Raw genomic sequence first — 23,609 nt, 5'->3', positions numbered from 1 at the left:
GCTATGGAAAGTTACCATCAAAAGTAACTAATCCCATACATACACAATCACATGCCACTTGGGGTGAAGTGTCTTCCCCAGCGACACATGGGACATGTAGATATGGGGATCAAAACTTCCAACCTTCAGGTTTGGAGTTACCGCCAACCCACTGAGCCACAGTTTGTTGTTTGGTTTTCCCTTTTAAACTGAGAAGGTGCTTATGAAAATACAATTATGAAATACAACTCACTAAATACACAAGTATAAATAAAAAGGCAACTTTGAATATTTATCTGAGATCTTCAATGTTTCATAGTTAATGATATCAAATGTCTGACAGAAACTGATTTTAATTTACCACTTCACCATTAGTGTTGCCAATGCCTCCAAAGGTATCTATGTAGTTTCTATGTGTGTTTATTTTCCCATAAAGTATGTTTTTATAGATCACTACTCTGGAAGTAGGCAAGCCTTTTTAGGCCCCGTTTTGAGCACATGTAACCGTTATCAAAGAGATCCCTCGTTATATACGTCTCGTTCTCTCTGAACTAGATGCCTTAGGGTATATTGAGCAGAAAACGAAGGCCAAACACAGTCAAAACAGTACTTCATAATGCCAGCTATGTTCAACCAAAAGTGTGTTTATATGTGCAGAACAACATAACTGCTGTAAAACAACAAGGAAATCATATTCTATTGTGAGTTACTGCATTTTTTTATACACAATTACAAAGAAACCAAAATAGAAAACTTGGCACCTGCTTTGCTTTTCAGATACACAAAGGAATACTGTGTGTGGCATATCAGCGTGTAAAAAGAAGCTACCTTGGGAAATAGTTGCTAATTCATGTATTGTAGGGTTGGTTATACAAGATACCTATCAGTAAAGAGCGTACTATGTACGAGTAGATGATTGTGATTATGGCCATTTGGAGAGGAGTCAAAATCAACAAATCCTGTGTAAAGTCTTTCAAACCATCACAGTTTCAAGGGTCTAGAGTAAGCCCTGTGATGAGACTTCAAAGCCCAGACATTGTGAGACACTTAAGGAGGGCTTGCAGATGTGTTTGTCAAAAGCTAAAAAAAACACTATTCAAAGACCACACCAACAGCTCCAAATACCCAAGTGTCAATAAATCCGTGTTGAATTGTTGTGGATAGGCAAAAGTGAATATAAAAAAGATCATATTTATATTATTAATTTGTTGGTTTTTTTCAGTTTGCCCTTGATGATGTGTATGTGGCAGGATGTCCATTCTACTGTAAACAGCGGTTTACAGAAGGGGGGGGGGGTCGGCTGTTCTAGTTAGCAGAGTTGAAGAGGTCAGTGATGCTTTCATCCTTAGCCAGGCTCAGGAAATACTCCTTTCCATCAAGAGAGAAGGCTAGAGGTGAAGTAAGACAGACAAAACTTTGTTCACCCTCAGATGGGGAGAGATGAGGTACGGTCATTGTGTCAACAGGGCGCTCAGAGACTGGTGATGAGTGTTTTGTTGTCTCGGACAGCGGGTTGCAGATACTACTGACTCCAGAGGTAGAGTAGGCAGTGCCTGAAACATAATGGAAACGTAGATAAAGAGACACAGGGGGGAATTAAAAGAGCATAATAAACTTTAAAAATCTTAAATTAGGGTTTTAACAGAGTATTTCATTGTTCCTGTTTAAAAAAAACACTAGGTGCTTCTCAGGTTATCTTACGCAGTTTAGCAAGACCAGCCTGATTGAGGTGCCACAAGTGATTGTAAAGTGGAAGATGCACCTCTGCAAGACACCTGCTCAAAAGGATGAGGAAGGCAAGAAGGGGGCAGAGCGGTTACCGTCGGTCGAGCTTAAGCTGCTGCAGTTCACTAAAGGGCCGAGTGTGTCTTCCATCGGTACGGCGGGGTCGTCAGAGCAGAGGAATACTTCAATGGGCCCTTGTGTGCTGCAAAGGTGGACCTGTAGGCTCTGAACATAAGAAGCAAAAGGAGTGTTTTACATCATGGTCTCTGATTATGCGTAAACAGTAGACTTGGAGCAAGAAAATGTCATTAGGATATTTGAAAAAAATTAAATAAATAAATAGCTGAAGTCAATGCTGCACTATTTAAAAAAAAAAAAAAAAAACATTAAATCAGCCCATTGTCAGTGACAGATGTGTTTTTTTTTTTTTATGTCCGAGATACTTTACAGAAAATAAAAAGTAAAAAAATAAGTTAACTATGTATTAAAGTTTACCTCTTCTGGGTGTGGCACCGCCAGTTTGGTCTCTGCAGGGGCTTTGATCACAATCACAGTCTGTTCTTCCAGATTTGGTAATCTTCGGACATCCTCATAAGTCAAATATGCAAATGTGATCATTGATGTTAAGGAATACACAATTAATAATGGAGGATTAAAGATTAAACCTGAAACTGTCATTTTAAGTAAAACCGTTTTGGAGGACAGCAGAGGAAATCATTTGTCATATGCCCAACAAAATCTTAACCCTGGCGTTGGTGATTGGCCAATAGATGCCTCAGTAATAGTTTTGACAACCCACTTGGGGAACACCTGTTTGACCTAACTGAATCAATTGTCCAAAGTTAAACAGAATTTACAAAATAAAAAGGATATCTTTGACCTTGATGGTTCTCACACATCTGGTGAACCTGCCACGTACAGCTTTGTATCAACTCGTCCAGCTTCTTCTCCTCCTCATTTAGATCATTCAGTTCCTGATCCATTTGAGCACTGGTCTGACCGCCCCTGGTTGGCAAACCAAAGCAGCAATACACAGGAGAAAAACACAACTCAACACATCAAGCATGAAATAAATATATACAATAGTCTGAACTGAGAAACAAACAACAGAACACAGTTTACAAATTCACCCCGAGTTCATTTACTGCTTTTATCAATATGCCTGCAGCAAACACATGTGTCCTTATGCAAGACACTTATCCCCAAAGTTGCTCCCCCTGCTTCATTGGTGGCCTATAAATGTGTATGAATAGGATAAGCTAATTGATTTATACTTAGTAGCCTTTCCCGTCAAGGTTTGAATGGGTGTGACCTGCAGTGTAAAAGCACTTTGAGTAGCCAGAATACTAGAAGATCCCTATAAAAGCTAAAGGCCATTTAACATTTACTTTGTTTGCAACATCAACATTCTTTATCAAGGTCTTTTAACGAATGCCCGAAAACACTGCTAGTTGCATTTTAAGTTTTAAGCTGCATTTTAGGTCACAACAGTTGCAACAAAATCTTGAAAAACGCAAGGACGAGCTATTGATAAAAACAGTGTCACTAATGCCAAATCCAGGTACAACTTTGTTCTCATGATTCTGGTAAAAAACAAAAAAACAGAGATACAAATTAAACATGCCAACAAAGCTAATTGGCCATAATTTGAATATAAGCTTTGCACTACAAGCTTCATCCACTCATACTTACATCCACTGAATGTAGTTTTTAGACTTCTTCTTGATTAGCTGGATTCCTTCGAGGACATTAGTGACATCATAGACACGCCTCTTTGGGGCATTAAGCTCCTGGGCCACCAGGTTAAGGTCCAACACGCCATCAGAGGATCTTCTCAGCAGCTCTGCGAATCTCCTCGTCAAGAAACCAAGTGAAGTGTCATAGCGGGATTTCTCCCACGTGGATTTTGGTGTCATCGAATCGGTAGCGGAAGCTGGAAAAAAAAAGGGCGAGCATGGTCAAGTTTTGAGCTGTGTGCTTCGGCAAAGAAGAAAACTTCCCCAACTCTTGAGTTTGACAGTCTTGGGGGGAACTAGAGGCTGCACTTCGATCTCCCTAGTCTCAAGACTGAACTGACGGTCAAACTTGGAGGGAAGGAGCTCAGCGGACCTGCTTCATTTCCGTACACAGAAGGAGCTGACTGAGAGCACGCAGCAGGTTTATGGTGTTGACCATCCCTGTATCCACCTCTTCCGTTTGAGCGGATTTTCCCGGCCCTCAAGCGCATCAAGACGCACGCCAGAAACACAACAGGACAGGATCGACTCGGAGCCTTGGCACTGATATCGATCGAGAAAAAAAAAGGACTTCTCTTGGAGCGGAAATCTAAGGACGAACTTTATGACAACCCTACCATTGCCCCATTTTACCTGCTGAGTCGAGAGGGGAGGTTTTTCATCTGGTGTGTACACAGCATAACAGTGACAGAGGGATAAAATATGGGACCAATATAAAATAAATTCCTTCTCACTTCCTTATTATCATTAACTAATTTAAATACATCGCCTCACTCTTCCCCATGAGCTCGGGGGTTTTTCATGCATGAGTGTTCAAGTTTTCTGTGATCTTACAGAAGTAATCCTGGCCATTAAAATCCCTTTAAGTATTTCAAGTTCTCAGCACCTAGTAATGTGTAGACATGCTTACAGGCTGTTTGAAAAAAAAAAAAACAATGATGGAAAAAACTGTATTTTTCACTGTAAAATATTAGCAAGCTGTGGTTGCCAGAGCCTCAGCATAAACAATATGGTACAAGTTGTTCTACTATTACAGTAAAAGGATATCAGTACTGTTGTTTTTGTAGGGTTAAGGTTTGAGTTGCATTGTGTTCACCATCGAAAGAAACATTGTCTTACTCTTACCTCCATCGTGTGCTTGAGGGGCCATTGGCTCCTTGGCATTTGAGAGTCCGCCATCGTGGTGAGGTTCCTGGGGATCACTGCCTTCCAGCTCCAGCCTGAGTCAAAGAAACCAGCATGAACATCCAAATCACAAGCCAGGCTTTCAGCTTGCAGCTTGCAATGTGAAGAAGAGAAGTGGCAATGCTCCAGTATGAACTATGAACCCACTGTGCAAAGTGCAAAGACAGAAAACATAGAAAACCTGCATGTATTTAGAAAGAATTAATTGCATTTTACATGTTTTGGATATTTGGGGTAACCCACCCCCCCCCACATGCTCACTCATGGTCATATTTACTAACTCTATATCTGTAGATTGCACAGTGGAAAACAAATAACAATACCTTCTTGCAAGTTGCAGTTTCAGTCCGTTGAACTGTCGATGACTTCGATGCCAAAGAGCTTGAAGAGAAACACTTCTTTTTCTTCTTCGTTTGAGAAACACTTATTTTTCTTCTTCGTTTGAAAGTTTCTTTTACTTCTTCCTTTCGAGTTTTATGGCGGTTTGCAAACCAGCTTATTGGTGCATTACCGCCACCTGCTGAACCGGAGTGTGGATCAAAACTTCTGGCTGAGATAAACAATAATAATATTTATATTTTTATGTATTCCTACACACGCAAATGAGGAATAATAATAAAAAAAAACTAAAAAAAAAACACTAAATTCTGCCTATCAATCCTATATTAATTGTGTTTCTCCATACTTGGAGAACGCTGATGTTTAAAAGGAGATATAATGAAAGGTAGTTTGTATACACAACTTTTCTGTGACCTAGTCCATAAATATAAAACATTTTCTGGAAACAGAGTTTTAAAAAAAGAAGATCTGTCCAGATGAGCATTTTAGCATCACTTAAATGTTCTCTCTCCTAAGTCTACCTTTTATCTAGCCCCTGTAATGAACTGTATTGGACTTTATAAATCAAACTTTGTACCATCTGTTACAGACACAGAGCGTGGATCTGTACAAGGAATGGGTTCTCAAACATTCACTCGACATCTCGCATGCTGCAAAAGAATTTGGGTAAAAAGCTAAATCAGGTGAGGCTTTTTCTAAAACGAGTTCTTACTTAACTGTTCTCTCATTCGTTTGCATTCTAAATATTATATTTTCACATGTTCAAACTGAATAAGAACATTTCCCAGCAGCACGTGCTCTCATCTTGTAGTTAGGCTGAGGCACTGAAAGACCAATCATCAGTCATGGCCTGCATGAACCACTTCTGGTATTTCTCCAAACAGGCAACAGCAGAAGAGAAGTTCAAGGTTTGTTGGTTTTTGTGTAGCACCAAACCCAACTTTATTTGTTGGTATGCTCATGCTGAAATGCAAAAATAATGTGTTTCAAAAACTTTATAATAAGTGTATAATGATAATTGAAAATATATATTTCGCCTTCATCACCTTCCAGTCATGCAAATGCTTGTATTTGTAATTTATACAAACAAGTTTTCACATCGACACTGACTGCATGATGCATCACTGTTATTTAGAACCTAATATTTGAAATGGCACACTGCATTTATATTGTGACTTGTTATATCTCTCCAGCTGATTTTCAAGCTGAGGACTCTGCTCACCTTGATGTTATTTGGTGCAGGATGAAGTGGAAGTGAGACGTATGTCACTTTCTGCCTGTCTGTATCTACAGCTGTGCATCATCAGAGCTCAGGTCCATCACCACAAAGCTCCAGGATAGTGTAGAAATTGGTCTGATGAGTTACTGTCCTCGTGGACACACCCTGTAAGGGGGGGTGGATTTTTTTTATTTTTATCAAGCACCCGCTTTGATTTTATGAATGATACGTGTTATCCATAGTTAGCCGTTTAGCTGACCTGATGGAACAATTCCTAAAAAAGCAGCAAGACAAGAAAGATACAGCAACATACTAATTCAACAAAACGTTTATTCAATCTTCAGGTGATCACCTGAACAAGACCTCTGGTTAAAACATTTTGAAATAATGAACATCATTGACATTCCTGATTCATTTTATAAACACATCAATTGAGTTAATATCTTAACTTTACAATTCTTCACCAGTTTCTAACACAAAGGGCAAATTCAGTTTTCCTTACACAACACCACAGTGTTAATCATAAATACAAAAAAAAACACAGAATATTTGGTGATGCATTTTACAGTTTACAATTCAACAATATTTTGGAATGAGAGTAATTTAACGTTTTATATTTAATCTCTTTTCCAGCCATAGGGATGAAAAAGCTCTTTACACTTGAGAAAACATCTCAAGTAGACAGAGATAACCACTTGTTTTGAACATCTATCAAAAATAAGTAAAGCTGACTTGAAGCACGATGTAAGACTCTTAATGAATAATGGATAAACAAAACAAGGTTTAGTCATCATCATCAAACTTGATCTTCTTTCCTTGGAAAGCCAAGATTTGTCCTTGCTGCTCCTTTCTTTTCTTACTGGCCTCCCAGGATGGATGCAGGGTCTGATTTTGTGCCTGATGGTAAGGGGCGGCTCCGTCATAGCGCGACTTTGGCTTAATAACGTCCCCTTTCCCTTGACCCCCCCATCTGCTCTGAGAAGGAAAGACCCTCTGTTGTGATTCAGGCTGGCCGCCCTTATGGCAGGGCTTTTTGTACTTGGACCCTGAATTGTATTGTGTTCCTTTCCCCTGATGTTGGTACTTGGATTTTTTAAACTCACTTACCGGACTTGTCTCTTGGGCCCTTAACGTATCCCCATCTCTCCCTCTGGTTGCACCTTCCCTCGCTGCAGGCTTGGGCGCAGCGAGGGAAGAACAGAAGACAGACTGAAGCGAGGCCTTTTTTGCCTTCAACCTGGACTCAACAACTCCAGGTTCTGTTGGGCCACCTTTTACGTCCCTCTTCTTTTTCTTGAATTTTCTCACCTTTCCAATAAAGAAGTCATCATCGTCATTGCTCTCTTCGGATGGCGAGGACTGCCTGAGGAAACGTTCCTCTGTGCTGTCATCGAAGTACTCTCTGTCTTCATCTTTAAGAGACTCTAAATCACTCTCTTCCTCGTCTCTCTTCTGCTGAGGCACCTTAAGATCGGGTTTCTTTCCTGCATCCTGACCTAGAAGATTATTTTTCACAGTTTCCACACTTCTTTTTATCGATGGTGGCCTTGCACACTTATATTCTGGCGTTTCTTTTCTTTGACTATCAGTTGTGTCAGCCAGATGAGTTGCTTTACTCCCTTTCCTCTCAGGTTTAGCAACAGTTGCATCTTTCACGTCTTTACGCACACCGTCTCCTTCCTCGTCACCTTTGATTTCCTCTCGCCTCGATGTTATCTCCTTTCCACCGGGTCTTTCTCTCGGTTTGTCCGGCAAACCTGGAGTTGTGTTTCCAGGTTTGTTTTGCCCTTCCAACTTCCCTTTCTGCTTTCCAGTCTTCATCCTCTCTTCTTTGAAGGCTTTTAAAGCCATTTTTATGTCTCCAATCTTTTTGTTAAATTGCGGGTGGGTGGCGATGCGTGCCACAGCCCGGTCAGAAATAGTAGACATGGGGTTTTTACACACCTGTTCGAAATTTAGATTCTTTTGCAAGGCCTTCTTTGTCACCTGGAAAATTGGGAAAGTCGTATTTCAGATAGTGTTTTTACCTTTTCAGGAAAAAGTCATTTATTTGAGTAAATGTTTGTGGAATTAAATGATTTATTAGAAGTTTTTACAAAACCTACCAGGTCGGGTGCGAGTACTTTCATGGCATGGATCTCCTCCAGCAGTCTGGTCGCTCTCCTTTGATTCCTCTCAGTTTCTGTGTCTTTACCCTTCTTCTTCTTCAGGGCCCCCATCTGTCGTGTCATCTTCCTGATGACCAAAGCTCTCACCCTCTTCACCTCCTTTCTCATCTTAACCACTTCATTGTTAAGGTTCAGGCCTTCAGCCGGCTTTTTGACGACCGGCTGAACAGGTAACAGGGTTTTTTCCTCAATTTCATCTGCAGCCCGTGGCTTCTCTTCTCCCATCTCTTCCACATCTTTACATTTCTGTACACTTTCTTCTTCCTCATCTTTAGTTTCCTCTTCTTCCACATCTTTACATTTCAGGACACTTTCTTCTTCCTCATCTTTAGTTTCCTCTTCTTTCATATCTTCACATTTCAGGACACTTTCTTCTTCCTCATCTTTAGTTTCATCTTCTCCTTGTTTATTCTCAAACTCCACCTGAGACTTTTCTTTTTCCTCAGCAGATAGCAACTCTTTCCCCAACATGTCCATGGTGATCTAAAAAAGATACATAAATCAGTTATTACTGTTTTTAACGAACAAACACTAGAAAAGTTAAACAAACAAATAACAACACATCACATTAATTAAGCTTTATAGAGTTACTCCACTATATTTCAACTAAAGGTCTACCACAGGGGTGGGCAACTGGCGGCCCGGGGGCCACATGCGGCCCCCATCAACCCTCAACGTGGCCCTCAGGTCAATTTGTACATATCAATGAATTAGAAACATGAAGAAAATGTGACAAAATCTGCCATGAAATCATGAAAACCAGAAATACATCCAAAATAATATTTGATCACTGGCATATGTTGAGTTAAATTTGAGACATAATTGATTTTTTTAAATAATTGATTCATAATTGATCGTTTTTGTATACTACAATTTGGCCCTTTGGCAGGGAGAATCAATTGAATGTGGCCCTTTCTTTATTGTAAATATTACTGTTTTCTTCTGTGCTGAGTATCTTCAGGGTGGACGTGGTCTTCAGTAGGGTCAGTAGTGACCAAAGTTGCCCTTCCCTGGTCTACCACAACCCTTCTGGTGACCAGAAAACAAGTTATTTAAAAGTAGGCTAATAATAATTCGTCACATCACAAACCCTCCCCAAAACATATTCGTATTTAACCCACATATTACTTGTGGAAATGCTTTTCCACTTTAAAATGTAACGTGATCAGATCGGATACATTTATGTTACTAGAAAGAAGACTTTGTAAAATGACTCCCAAACAAACGTGGTAGAGGCAGCATGGATGTTTGACCAGGTAACATCATGAAGGTGAGCTTATTTTGAATACGAACCAGAAGTGTTGTCATATCAAACGGAAGAGATAAAGCAGGTCATCAGTATAACAAAACTTACCGTAATAATGTGAAAGTTAAACAGTTATAATTGACGGAAATGCCTCGATCCGCAGGGCGCAGCCATATTTCTTTTCGCTCCTCGCAGCGCCGACTGTCGTGTGACGTCACACCGCCAGCAAAGAAGCGACGTAATGTCGCGAAAAGGGGGGAGGGCCTTCCGCGGGTGTTTTTATTTATTTCTTTGTTCATGTGCTTAAAACAACAACAATGGTGGATAATTGAAGTGTTAACTTTAGGGCAAGCGAATTGCATTTCTTGTTCCATTTCCAAGACCGATATAAAAGCTAAACCAACAGGGGGAGGATGAAGCGGCGCAATGCGGACTGCAGCAAACTCCGACGGCCCTTGAAACGGAACCGAATCACCGAGGGTATATACAGCAGGTAGGAGAGGAACAATGACCGAGGAAAGTCTGCGAGCCTCTGCTGGTTATGTTTTACCCGCTTAGGGTTTTAGCACAAGAAGCAGCTGAAATGCATACTGTCAAACCAAAGGCCTTTTAACGTTACTTGTGTGTGTGTGCAATAATAAATCCCTTCCTAGTTGATAAAATTCAAATGTTTGCAATATTGCAATGACACGAAAGTCATTAAGAATGTAGTTTAAATTGTGACACATTTTTTAATGGAAACTCTTGCAGCTAAAACACATGCAGCTGAATTTGTGACAAAAGCATACTGATTCACTAGAAGCACTCGTTTTTATTTCGGGGTAACGCCGACGGCGGTGTTCTAGTGTCCTTTTTATTTTGGAGAGGTCTTTCTTCCTTTAAGTTAGACTTACTGCTACAGGCCAGCAGAGGAAACTAACTGTGACTTACATTTTACATGCCAGCTACCTTTCTCTCCCCACCTCTTTTTAAACCTGTTACAGCTTTTCACTGCTCCTAAATTAAGTGAAAGTCTATATTCTTATTTTATACATTTGAATATTAGATTATGTCTTGATTATTATTGTTTACATTCATATGAGTTATTTCCATTCGTTTATTTTGCTACTTGGGGCATAAGGGTGGAGTCTGTACATGGGTGTGTCTATGTAGACAGGTAGCCAGGTGAGACTCAGGTAGGCACCTAATGGGTTTTTTTTACCAGGAAGCCAGGGCGCAATGACAGGATGACAGGGCAAGAGAGACAGCAGTGTTTTTTGTAGTTTGTTGCCTGCTTGATGTCTCTGGATAAAATAAACCACCCTAAAACCTTCAATGATCACCTGGACAATGGACTTATTAATATATCCTCTAGGTGCCTCAGTGGCTTTATTATGACTTTGTGTTTGTGAATTTTTGTTATTTATAGACTATAGGTATCGCCACTACGATTCCTGTTATCTTCTAATAAATCAAAATTGAGTCGTGATCCTTATTAAGCACCGACTGCTGTTTAAATCTGAAGTCTGTACGTTTAATGTCTACCCCATTCAGTATCCCATAACTGTTTATTAATGTTTTTCCTCCATATAGTCATTTCTTTATCTCGCCTTCTTCAACAGTACCTTCCTGTACCTGAAGTTTCTGCTGGTGTGGGTGTTAGTTTTGCTGGCGGACTTTGTGCTGGAGTTCCGGTTTGAGTATCTGTGGCCCTTCTGGCTCTTCATTCGTAGTGTCTACGACTCCTTCAGATATCAGGGATTGGTAAGAACTTTTTTTTTTTTTTTGTAACTACCTGTAAAGTTTTAATTGTGAATGTTAGAGAGGTATTCATTTGACTTGACTAGTAAAAGCCCCTGGCATCAAGTGTCCCTGGCCTGAAAGAAGTGACGTTTTTGTGTGTGTTTGAGTGCATTATGTATTCTAAAATTACGACAAATGACGATGTCTTTGGAAATTTCTAATCGTGGAGGTGATTACAAAACATTAAATTCCCCATTAAATGGAACTTCGAGAGTATTTAAATGCCGTATAGTGACGTATTTCCAACTTCGGGGGCGGCAGTAGCTCAGTCTGTAGGGACTTGGGTTGGGAACCGGAGGGTCGCCGGTTCAAGTCCCGGTGCGGACCAAACATGGAAATTGGTCTGGTAGCTGGAGAGGTGCCAGATTACTTCCTGAGCACTGCCTATCCACCACCAGCTCAGGAGCGCCTGCCGGGGGCGGCTCCGTCTCTCCATCAGTGCATGTCCACAGGATCCTGTTTGTGCATGTGTGTGTTCATGACTTACAGAGTGTAAAAACAGAATTTCCCCTCAATAAAAGTAAAATCTTTATCTTAATCTTAAATAGTTTAGAACCAATCACAAGATAGAAGGCTCTATATTTTGGGTAACTTAAATATGTAATCAATTATCACTTCTGTCAGGCCGGGGTCTGGGTCAGGCCGGGGTCTTGTGCTCCGGGGCTGCAGCTGGATAGTGTTGACTTGTCTGCATTGATGTGTCTGTGTAGCTCTGAAGTACTCCACCTACGAACACTAGTTGGCAGTCCAATTTCCATGATTATTATTTTGCCACTTTCTGGTTCTGCCACATTCTCTGCTTTGTGTACAGAAAACCATGGCAACTGAAAGCGGTCTGTTTATGTTTCAGGTGATGAATATTAAGCGGCAGTTGATTACACTGCCGGTGTTTTTTAAAAATATTTTTCTGATACACTTGTCCACATGTATTTGTTTGTCTTTTCCTCCTACAATTAGGCATTCTCTGTCTTCTTCGTATGTGTGGCATTTACATCAGACACCATCTGCCTTCTCTTCATCCCCGTCCAATGGCTTTTTTTTGCTGCCAGCACCTATGTATGGGTCCAGTATGTCTGGCACACAGGCAAGTTAAAGTTTTCTATGGACTGTTATATATACCTACTAGGAAAAACAGTTATTTTCACCTTGTAAAGACTTCAGGAAATCCATGGTTGACACTTTCCCTGTTAGACCCAACAGTGCTCATGTTTTCTTCCTTATTGTCTCCTAACACAGAAAGGGGAGTCTGTCTACCCACTGTATCCCTGTGGATCCTGTTTGTATACATTGAGGCTGCCATACGGTTCAAAGACCTGAAGAACTTCCATGTAGATCTATGCCGACCCTTTGCCGCTCACTGGTAGTGTCACCGTAAAGTCTTATATCAAGGCCCTTTATTGTGTTTTGATATGTAAATTATAGGTAGCTACATATCATAATCAAATAGCAGTTACAGATTACCTAAAATTATAAGGATAGCCTTTCATTCAACGCTAATTTTTTCTCCTCTCCTCACAGTATTGGCTATCCTGTGGTGACTCTGGGCTTTGGCTTTAAGAGCTACGTTAGCTACAAGATGCGGCTGAGAAAACAGAAGGAAGTGCAGAAGGAGAATGAATTCTACATGCAGCTACTACAGCAGGCGTTACCACCTGAGCAACAGATGCTGCAGAGACAGGAGAGGGAGGCAGAGGAGGGTAAGACAGACACATGAAATACACAACTTCTTCAAAAAATATAAAAGATTTCTAAACATTTTGTATTAGTTAAATGTAGTGAGCTAAGCTACTAGTTACCCTTCATACAGCTAAGCTTCACTACCTCAAAGCTATACCAAAGAGAAATGTTGCAAGCTCGGCTATAGCAACCCAGCTAAAGTAGCTAGCTATATAATGATAGATATAATTTCATTTATCATTATATTTTCATTTTATTTATTATTATTATTATTATTATTATAATAATAATAAATAAAATATCTTCTTTCACTTCTTGTTCTTATTATTATTACTAAAATGTTATCAAACCAATTTTAGTAAAAGTCAATGCTCTTTCTGTAAGTTTAGTTAGACAGCTCTGTACTGAAATAAAGAGCTTTTTCTACATACATTTCAAGCAAATAGTTTTGGCCAGCTACTGAAAATGAACCTCTTTCCCTACGATTGAGGAAGCTAAACAACTCTCTGCACGTTCACTAGCAACAGGGACATCATGAGCATCAAGTATTAGACGATGATGTCACTGTCAACCAGAAATGTGTCTGCTGCATCTTCTACTCATTTTGAATTCAGACCAGACCGGCTTTTTTATTCAGAATACACAGATGCTACTGAAAAATGTAGTTTAACTACTAACACTGGTATTTGTAGTTCCCTTACTGCCTTACACTGCATTATACAACAACAAGACAAAAAATAAAAAAAAATAAAGAAATGCAAAATGAAATTCTTAACATTTTAACTTCTAAAACACTGAGGGGAAGGGACTAAGGATGACTAGGATTTCCACTATCAGTATTATGGTGTGAAAACATCAACATGAAAATGACAAGCTGAGGTAACATACATTAAACTTTGCATTTGCTGTGTGAAATGACATATAGTGTTATAGGTCAAAAATGTTTCTCCTATCATCAAGGTGTTTTAAGTTGACCAAATATTTTAAATTTTGATGATATAATTTGTTTTTATGAATAAATAATTTATTTAACATACATACAGAAATATCCTAAATATTATTTCCTCCAGCAGATATTTATCTATACTTGAGTTCTGCTGTCCACAGGTAAAAATACCCAAACCAACGAGGGTCAAGAGTTTCTCTTTCTTTAAGCAGACTGTAGTTCAATCCATTGTATGGTCAAATGTTCTTTGGAATATGGTTAATGATTATTCATTATAATTCATTATAAATAATTTACATTCTATTAATTATAATTTCACGTCTTCTAACACTGTCCACATTTATCTTTTTTTCAGCAGCTTTAACTAAAGGACTCTCAGAAGTAGAACCCTCATTGATATCCCAAAATGGAGCACCTCCTGGAAAGAGAACTACCTCAGTGCCCTTGCCAGAACTGGAGTACCGGGAAAAAGTAAAGGACTGTACTGTTAAAGAGCGTGAGGGGAAAAAACAAAACACTATTGGAATCAATAACAACAGTATCATACTGGACTCCAAACCACAGGAGACAGAGTATATAGAGAGCTATGTTGGGGTGAAGAGACTGAATAATGACCTAGCAGGAGACAATACAGATAACGATATCAACACACACTCTACTTCCAGAGATGATTTGGGGGGGACGGGGAAAAACTACAGAAATGCAAGTGGGTTCGTGGGTAATTTGTCTCCAAGGAATCACTGTTCTTCAAATGGCGGTGTGCCACCAGTTTCTTCAAGCAGTAAGAATGAAAAGAAGCAGAAGGGCACAGGGAAGGGGCAAAAGGACCCTACAGAGAACTGCATTCCCAACAATCAGTTGTGTAAATCCGACGCTTTAATTCGGTAAGATAAACGCTTTTCTACCGTTCAGATTTTTCAATCTTATTGCCTTTGTTGTCTTGGGTCTGGTAGCCTCCTTCTGATGCTCCTTTCTGTTGTTGTTTTTTTTTTTTTTTTTGGAAGTCTGGAGCAGGATGTGAAGCGTCTGAAGGTAGATCTGCAGACTAATAGGCAGCTGGAATCAGAGCTGCGGAGTCAGCTTTCTTCTCTGAGCAGTCAGGACCGCAGCCTTCGCTCTGAGTTGGGCCAGCTCCGTCAGGACAATGAGCTGCTAGAGAACAAGTAGGTACACGTGAAGTATACTGTTTAGCTTCCAATGAGGAACTTTATTTTAAACTGGGCAACGTTACAATCGTCATGAGTGCCGTGACATGTGTTCCCTTGGTCTCCATGAACAGTTTCTTCCTTCAGTTCGTAAAACCTGGTGCGCATACAGTACGTGCATGACTCAGCCATCATAGAGGTAAACACGATCTCCATCCAGACTCAAGCTGCCTCAGTAGCTCCTTGAATTGGCGGTTCAGTGTTTCCCCTACGATGGAGTTGTAGCAGCGGAGGTGAAGATGAACAATGTTTTAGTTACATTTTTACAATTAAAAAAAAAAAAAGTATTTTCTTTAAAATAATTATTTTACTCTTTTTTTTTGACAGAATAGTCAACCAACAACCACCCAATACAGTAAAATTACATAACCCAATCAGTAAAATCCCAAAGATCTGTGCCTTCAGCCCATGCAAGAAGTAGCCCACTTGGGGGGGGTCGGGGGGCATGCACCCCCGGAGAACATTTTTGGCTGTAAAAGCCCAAATCATGTGGCACATTTTAATACCACTATTCCCTCAAACTAATCTTAAATGTTTCATGAGGTAAAACATCTGCCTACTCGATTGTTAACATGTAGCCTAGTGAATTGTTGTAAAGGAGAATTAGGCTTCTTTTCTTTTGAACCAGTGTTTGACCCCCTCAGCATGCAGAGGTTTCACTTAGCAGAGAGAAAATAAAGCCTACGACGACACTTCCTCAGACCCCCTCTGTAATCCTCTGACCGAACATCATGATGCTGCACTGTTGAATACAGATGTCAGTGCTTTGGGAAAGTTTGTTTTGTCAATTCAATTGTTCTCTTCACTAACTGCCAATTAAAAAAATAATAATAATAATAAAGCCCATCCTATGACGCAAACAGACTAATAAGAATAGTCTCACATTCAGGCTTTCTGGTGCCATTATCTTAGTCATCTTCCTCTTTAGTGGATCAGATCTGGGTAATTGTCATACTTTTTACAGCTTGTCTTTATCCCAAGGGTTAGGGTTCAGTTAGGGCAAAGCCACTCAACATTACTTGTTGCAGTGACAACATTTCCTCCCTAGTCTCAAACTCGGCAGTAGTCACATGCACAAAAATCGCTTGTTTAGCATAAAGATAAACTTTATTGATCCCCATGGGGGAAATGTTTTTGCTCAAGAAACAGGAAACAGGAATATAATTATCAAAAATAAGAAGTTAAAAATCAAACATATGTACATCAGCTAAATAAAGGGAGAAAAAATACAATAATAGAATAATACAAGGTATGTAAATGGTAAATGGACTTGAGCTTATATAGCGCTTTTCTAGTCTTCCAACTACTCAAAGCGCTTTTACACCACCTGTCACACCCACCCATTCACACCCTGATGGTAGTGATCGCTATGTAGTATCATCCATCAGAAGTAACTAATCCCATTCATGCACCGCCACCGAAGCAGCGGGAGCAATTCAGGGTTAAATGTCTTGCCCAAGGACACATCGGACATGTTGCTCAGCTGGGGATCGAACCCTTGACCTTCCGGTTGAGGAGCAACGACTCTACCAACTGAGCCACAGCCGCCCTTTATGTACACTTCCACTTGTGGAATTTCTTATGTCTGTAGTTTTGTGGCAGGCAAGGAAGAAGAACTTGACATTTCTTGCAGTGCCCTTCTGCCATATCAGTAACCCAATCTTCGACGGTTCTTCAAGACAAACTTAAACTTTGAAACAATTTGACTTTATCCGTTGCTCTGGGGCAGCAACAAGGCGCTCCTTTACAAATTCTACCTTTTTACGTTACCTATTAGCTAGCTCGGCACAAAAATCACCTGCAAAACATTGTTTCTGCCTCGTCTCTTACTTCCACAAAAAAAAAAAAAAATGGTTCCTCCATTTCCCTTGAAAAGTGTGACATTCTGCATCTACTTCTCTTTTCTTGACAACTGTCATGAAGCTTGTTAGCGGCATGTGTTGTGTTGAAGTTTGCTCCCATGTCAGATAGCGCCCCCTCCCCTCCCCCCTGAGATTTTCCTGGAGCGATCTCTCTGAAAAACTTTATTTGTGTTTTATTGTTTCTGTGTCCTCAATTGAATTTATGAATTGCCTTGTGGGTCACACTTAACGGTCTTTGGGCCATATATTGCCCGGAGGCTGGATGTTCCCTCTCTATACTAGTGTGGCTTTGTTCAGGAAGAATTTATCAAAATTGTATACTGGCTGTATTTTAAGGAAAGTGTTAGTTTTGGTTTGCATTTGAATATATAACTAGTGTAAAACACTGACTTCTGGTATGTGCCTAGCTTGGACACAAAGGGGTCAGTGTGAGTCTACTGAAGCACTTCTTGGATGGTTTGAATGCCGTCAAAGAGAGACTTTAAAGATGTCAACCTCTTGTATGTGCAATCTATGACAACGTGGTAGCAAAATAATACCAACGAGACCTTCAAACTTTACGGAGACTACTAACTCCATGGAAGACTCAGAGGTCAAACTACAGTACCTCCTGCAAAGCTTTAAGAATCCACAATCCATTCATGGTGACTTGTAAACATTTAAACTGTTAGACTGATTTTATACTGAACATTCAATTTGATCCAGGAACAGGTTGAACTAAATACTTGAAGAGTCAGAACACCTATAGAAAGGAGAAGACATCCCACAAACTATGTTCTTCTGTATACTGTATCTCAGTATAAGGGTTTTGAAAAGCATTGAGTCAATGACCTTTTATCTGTAGTTGTGAGCTTTTGCAATAACAGTAGCTGGCACCTTCTTTTGAGGTTGTGGATTGAGAGACTGTTTCCAAGAGTGGAAGTGGCAATTCAGTTCACCTCCTGATCAAACCAGATGGCTTTGTTCTACACATTTCAGGCTCCACAGTGCCATCCAAGCCAAGCAGAAGGATAAGCAGACCATGGCCCAGCTGGAGAAGAGGTTGAAGATTGAGCAGGAGGCTCGTGCCCAAGCAGAGAAACAGCTGGCTGAGGAGAGAAAAAGAAAAAAGATGGAGGAGGCCACTGCTGCCAGAGCAATAGCATTAGCTGCAGCCACCAGGTACTCACTAGATAAGTGTATGAAAGAGCAGCTTTGCAATTTCTACTTTGAATAAACAAGCATGTACAATAATGACAAACTGAATCAGCAAATATTAAAAAGGGAATTAAAAGATGTTCCTGTTCTTTTTATCAGTTGCATGGCTTCAGTGATGCATCTGAACATTTTCATTGTGCCTGTTCTCTTGTCATTAAGCACGGCATAAAAAGATGAACTGGGTTGATCTACAGCAACAAAAGTATGCTAACAGTAACACAGTCACACTGGTGAATGGAAAATTAGACAAAGTTCTCTGCACAGCAGGTGAAACCAATGTGCAAAGGAACTGACGAGGAAAGAGCCTCCTTAAAATGTGTTATTGGGTGCACCTAGTTCACCAAGGGAAATAGTGAGTTGCACCTGTACCACCAACAATGAAAGTGAGTCTATAGTCCTGTTGACTTCAGAACATTTTTGCTTTTCTCATCTTTTTAATTTGCTGTTAATTCTCTTTTTTTTCTAGAGTTGAGTCCACCGACTCTCTGCGTGGACGCATCAGAGAGCTGGAAACGGAGTGTAAGAAGATAAGCCTGGATGTGAAACTGAAAGAGGAGCAGCTGAGGGATCTGGAGGGCAAATGTCAGGTCAGAGGAAGGGGCACAGCTGTTTAATAATATAATAATTTGAGTGATTAATATTAACTTGTTATCTCAATAAAGGGACTGTCAAACACAGTATGTGTGTTGTGAGTGCAGTGAATGTGACTAGGTGATGCAGTGCATATTTTTCAAAACTTTAATTTTCATGTATTCTCCAGTAACTTGACGTCCTGTTTTATTTCCCCGCAGACTTTTCAGGCAAAGTCCCTCCTCAGTTGCTTCAGGCAAACAAACTCAACTCACCAGTCACTCGCAGGTGACACAACTAACTGATATTTTCAGAGTAAAACAAGGCAAAAGAAAGAAGGTAACGGGGGGGGAAAAAAAGCTAACATGGGCCATACATTAGTGAAAAAACAAAAAAGACAAATCAGAGTTTTTCAGTTAAGGCGCAGAATATAGTCCATTTCTTCCAAATATTATTTAAATCTTAATCGGCATGACTGATTACTACTAAGTGTCACCTGCGAGTGACTGTTGAGTTTGCGTTTGTTTGCCTGAAGCGTCTGTGTGGCAATAAAAGTAACATTGAAGTTGTTAGAATGCTGTCCATTAGTATTTTTGTCATACACATGACTGAGGGTGAGCGTGTACTGCTTGGCCAGAACTGTCATTACCGATTGAATTTCTATTTTCCTCTTGTCACATGCAGGAGCTGGAGAAGTATAAAGAAAATGAGAAGGACACAGAGGTGTTGATGTCGGCCTTGTCGGCGATGCAGGAGAAGACCCAGCATCTGGAGAACAGCTTGAGCGCCGAGACCAGAATCAAACTGGACCTCTTCTCTGCGCTCGGGGATGCCAAGAGACAACTGGAAATAGCACAAGGTAGCGTTTGACTTTCACAGTGTAGTAAGTAATTGATGCTATGACTGGCCAGTATCTTCTAAAATACAGAATATGTTAGTGCATTGTGTTCAAGCACTGGTCTAATGAATGAGTAGTCATGCTTTTTTCATTTAAGAAATGTCAGTAAGCTGAGAACATTAGTGTCTTTCACAGAACTTGAGATGGTTTTGCACGCCTTTGTCTCATCTCGTATCGATTACTGTAATGCTCTTTTCACCTCACTTAGCACGTCCGCCCTAAACCGTCTCCAGTCAATCCAGAATGCTGCTTGCTCGATTACTCACCAGGTCAAACAAACGGTCTCACATCACTCCCATACTGAAAACACTGCGCTGGCTCCCTGTGGCATATATAGGATTGAGTTTAAAATTCTCATTCTCACCTTCAGAGCCATTCACGGTCAGGCCCCAGATTATCTGTCAGAACTCATTCACCCGTATTCGCCCACCCGTTCACTGAGGTCAAACACCCTACACCTGCTGTCTGTCCCGCAGACACATTTTAAGACTCGTGGGGATCGTGCGTTTCAGTCCACAGCACCAATCCTCTGGAATTCTCTACGATTAAAAACGTTAATGTTTAGACAGGCTTATGGGTAATCAGGTCCAACCAGTGTACCTACTCATCTATGTTTTATTGTTCCTGGTTATAGCAGGATTTTATAATGTTGTCCATGACATACTCATTTTTTCTTTTTCTTCTTTCATTGTATAAATGCTGTTTTTGTGTTTTTTGTTGATGTAAAGCACTTTGTGACCTTTGTCTGTGAAAAGCGCTATATAAATAAACTCCATTATTATTATTATAGTCACCCATTGTAGTTATTGTTTTGGGGTAACTTGTATTTTCAGGGAATAATCTTAGAAAGACGTACATGAGTCAAATATCTCATGACCATAGGTGAGGGTTGGGACGAAAATCGAGCGCGACATCCCTTCTAAATGTAGTAGCCTGCTGTTGTGCCTTTCTCACCAGCTTTCATCAGACTGTGAAGATTCTTATCCATAAACGATATAACAGACGGGCTGTCCGATCATACAGAGGTCCGCTGGTTTAACCGCGGAGCAGCGGAGTTACGCACGGAGATGGCACAGATTCATGGCGCGTAAAAAGTCAGTGACAGAGTTAGATTACGCTAGTATCCACACGAAGAATATCGGACTGCCAGGCTCTCTTACTAAAAGTCGTTTTACTGAGTTTAAAGAACATAGGAGCTGATCAGACTGCAGTGCGCAACACTGAAGGATAAATTCACCACTGTTCGTTTGGAAACATCTGATCATTTTATAATTCCTGGCACCGAAATACCCGAAGATGACTGTTTGCATCAAATACACTCTGTGTGTTTGTGACAACATATTCATGTGAACACACACACACACACACACACACACACACGTCTCTCTCTCGCTCTCTCTCTCTCTCTCTAATAATGCACTGATTCCAGGGAGATCAATTATAGTTGAATAACTACAGGGCCTTTGTCTCCTTCATTTCTTCCAGGCCAGATCCACCAGAGGGAGCAGGAGGTCGCAGAGCTAAAGCAGAAGATAGCAGAGGTGATGGCAGTGATGCCGAGCCTGTCTTACTCTTCGGACAGCAGCAACCACAGCCCTGTCACTCCGCACTACTCGTCAAAGTTCATGGACAATAGTCCCTCCTCCCTGGATCCAAATGCCTCTGTCTACCAGCCCCTCAAAAAGTGACTCTGACCTCATTTTAGACAGAACTTTGTCTTTCTTTGTTTTGGTGAAGCTTAGATCCAGTTTTGTTCAATTTTGAATATACCAGCCCCTGACAGTTCTTGCACTCTAAATGTACCACATAATGACAAACACAGAGTACATGCAACCCCTGAATACATATCTTGATTTGACTCACTTTTTTAATTATACTTTGACAAACATCTTTTTTTTGTTTGATGGGGGTTGTGCAGAAAATATTTTTGGTTGAGTTTTGAGCCCTAGCAGCATGATCTTTTTACAAAAAGAAACACACTTTGTGATTTGCCCAGAAGATGCAAACATTGTTTTTTTTGTTTATTTGTTAACAATATCTGTAAAGTCAATCCCTGAGAGTTGTAAAAAAAAAAAATCCAGTTTTAATTGAATTGAATCATTGTGCTCTTTGGTTATGTTTCAGAATAGTTATCATAGTGTACATTTATTCTAAAACAATGATTACAAAGATGGATTTTGTGTTCAGATGTTCTGGTTTGTTAATACTAACATGGTCAGGTCTCCAGGATTATACGTTGATAAAGCTTCTATGTCCTAGGATAAGTGCCAGCTCTGGATTTGACCTGGTACTGAAATAAATGTTCATCTTGCTGTAGACACCTTTCCTCTTCATCTGGACCAAATTAGAACCTGTAAGGCAATATTATTTATTATATTTTATATTGTCAAGGTAACTGATCTCAGCCATTATTTGCAGACTTTGCAGTATTCTTTCTAAGTACAAACACCACAAACTTTGCAATCCTGAGATACAAGGCAAGGCAGGCCTCACAGCTTCAATACAACACACCTGTTCAAGTTTTGTTTTCAAAGGCTGAACAATAACTCTTTACCTCAGACATGTTCCATGTTTTTTTTATAACCAGTTGTTCACAAAATGACATACTTGGAAATTGAAAATATTGCACTGGTCATCAAAATGATTGTCTATCATGCCCTTTATTTGGCATTACGTTGTTTACAACAATGTACATTAACTTACAAAGGAATGTTATCTTACTTAATTTAATTTCAGTTTAATCACCAAGTGTGATCCTGTTTCAACCCATATTTTGATCCCTCTAACTAAGAGTGCCGTTATTTTTATGTCATTGCATTTTACTGGACTTAGAATATGTGAGGACTTTAGCTGTTAGTTCATATTTCCAATCAAATTCAGTTGATTTCCTATGCTTTATACCAAGGAGAATACTGTGAATGTGACGTGTTGGAAAAGGTTATCCTCAACCATATAACTAAGTTGTACTGTCATGTTGCCTATCTGGAAAAAGTAATATTTATGAATCGCTCTTATGTTGTAAATTCAGTTCTCAAGTTGCTTTTAAATGGTTTGTGTAAAAGGCAAACAAGTGGTTTGTTTCATCTTTTTGTTGTTCCACCAAGATTATTTTCTAACTCAAAGACAGTGGCGTTTTCACACTTTTCACTTTGACCTACACTATTAAAGAAAGTCTTGCTGTTGGGAATACAAACTGTTGATAGTGTGTATGTACATTATCATGTCTTCTTACAACAACCACAAGAAGCCAACTATTGTACTCACAATAGACCACAGAATAGTCACAGTGTTTTTCTTACAGTGTTGAAAAAAATAGTAATACCAGAGTACAAAAAAAACCCTGCAGGGTTCAAATTTAATTAAAAGGCAAACATTTAAGTGAAGCCAACAATTCAGCATGCTTCAAGCATTTGGGTTATCCTGTTGTCCCCACCCTGCAAGCCTGTTTTGTTGATATTCTGATAATATGTTGCTCTACCAGTAGTTTCAGTCCCAAAATATTGGGAGGTTTGATGGTTTAATGCTTCCATAAGATGAAGAAGAAGTGGTCCGGTTTGGTTCAGTAAGCCTACAGTTTGGGTGCATCAATTTGATCTTGGAAGTCAGAAATTTCGAGTTGTCTGAAAATGCATATACAGACAACATGGCTTTGACTTTTCTGCCAAGAAATATAAGGGCACAAGTGAAAATGCAAGACAGTTAGACAAACAAAAAGACATAATGAAATAATTAGAATCAATTAAAACAGCTGCTTCAGTGGTGTCTCAAGCTGTTTTCACATATGCACTCCTGAACATAGGTAGATCATTCTAGGAGGACTGCTCTGGTTTTTCTCCTGACCTGGCTGTTCACACATGCACCACACAGCTGAAGAC

The 23,609-nt window shown here is 39.9% G+C and overlaps 3 protein-coding genes across 4 annotated transcripts; 1 reads left to right on the top strand and 2 right to left on the bottom strand.

Moving 5' to 3' along the window:
• Window positions 1-603: 603 nt before the first annotated feature.
• LOC132991379 (transcription factor E2F3-like) lies at window positions 604-4,696 on the bottom strand. Its single transcript, XM_061060145.1, has 6 exons — window positions 4,566-4,696; window positions 3,397-3,637; window positions 2,578-2,709; window positions 2,200-2,314; window positions 1,800-1,929; window positions 604-1,532 (listed from the first exon to the last, which is right to left on the bottom strand). Exons 1-6 carry the CDS (start codon window positions 4,588-4,590, stop codon window positions 1,285-1,287), a joined length of 891 nt encoding a protein of 296 aa, XP_060916128.1. The 5' UTR covers window positions 4,591-4,696; the 3' UTR covers window positions 604-1,284.
• A 1,799-nt stretch (window positions 4,697-6,495) lies between these two features.
• On the bottom strand, window positions 6,496-9,722 carry srfbp1 (serum response factor binding protein 1). Its single transcript, XM_061059846.1, has 3 exons — window positions 9,706-9,722; window positions 8,289-8,834; window positions 6,496-8,169 (listed from the first exon to the last, which is right to left on the bottom strand). Exons 2-3 carry the CDS (start codon window positions 8,826-8,828, stop codon window positions 6,967-6,969), a joined length of 1,743 nt encoding a protein of 580 aa, XP_060915829.1. The 5' UTR covers window positions 8,829-8,834; window positions 9,706-9,722; the 3' UTR covers window positions 6,496-6,966.
• Window positions 9,723-9,866: 144 nt separating this feature from the next.
• LOC132990674 (macoilin-1-like) lies at window positions 9,867-22,927 on the top strand. 2 transcript variants are annotated; one of them, XM_061059031.1, is made up of 11 exons: window positions 9,867-10,090; window positions 11,199-11,340; window positions 12,337-12,463; window positions 12,616-12,739; window positions 12,898-13,076; window positions 14,361-14,886; window positions 15,007-15,165; window positions 18,048-18,230; window positions 18,733-18,853; window positions 19,521-19,695; window positions 21,220-22,927. In XM_061059031.1, exons 1-11 carry the CDS (start codon window positions 10,011-10,013, stop codon window positions 21,420-21,422), a joined length of 2,019 nt encoding a protein of 672 aa, XP_060915014.1. In that variant the 5' UTR covers window positions 9,867-10,010; the 3' UTR covers window positions 21,423-22,927. The 2 variants fall into 2 exon arrangements, with proteins under 2 accessions (XP_060915014.1, XP_060915013.1); XM_061059030.1 differs by having other exon boundaries at window positions 14,358-14,886.
• Window positions 22,928-23,609: the final 682 nt, after the last annotated feature.

This window comes from Labrus mixtus, chromosome 16 (assembly GCF_963584025.1).
Source record: "Labrus mixtus chromosome 16, fLabMix1.1, whole genome shotgun sequence".
In the NCBI taxonomy this organism is placed as follows: Eukaryota; Metazoa; Chordata; class Actinopteri; order Labriformes; family Labridae; genus Labrus; species Labrus mixtus.
Note: the sequence above shows the minus strand (reverse complement) of the source record. Positions and strands in the feature narration are given on the sequence as shown.

Bases quoted from the DNA above. Each gene is read 5' to 3' on its own strand.
- LOC132990674 (XM_061059030.1), top strand. From the start codon at position 10,011: ATGAAGCGGCGCAATGCGGACTGCAGCAAACTCCGACGGCCCTTGAAA. The intron at 14,887-15,006 runs GTAAGATAAACG...TTTTTTTGGAAG, and splicing joins AAATCCGACGCTTTAATTCG to TCTGGAGCAGGATGTGAAGC. The intron at 18,231-18,732 runs GTACTCACTAGA...TTTTTTTTCTAG, and splicing joins GCATTAGCTGCAGCCACCAG to AGTTGAGTCCACCGACTCTC.
- srfbp1 (XM_061059846.1), bottom strand. From the start codon at position 8,828: ATGGACATGTTGGGGAAAGAGTTGCTATCTGCTGAGGAAAAAGAAAAG. The intron at 8,170-8,288 runs GTAGGTTTTGTA...CCAATTTTCCAG, and splicing joins AAGTACTCGCACCCGACCTG to GTGACAAAGAAGGCCTTGCA.
- LOC132991379 (XM_061060145.1), bottom strand. From the start codon at position 4,590: ATGGCCCCTCAAGCACACGATGGAG. The intron at 3,638-4,565 runs GTAAGAGTAAGA...TTTTTTTTCCAG, and splicing joins CCCTCAAGCACACGATGGAG to CTTCCGCTACCGATTCGATG. The intron at 1,930-2,199 runs GTAAACTTTAAT...TCTTATGTTCAG, and splicing joins CGGTGCCACACCCAGAAGAG to AGCCTACAGGTCCACCTTTG.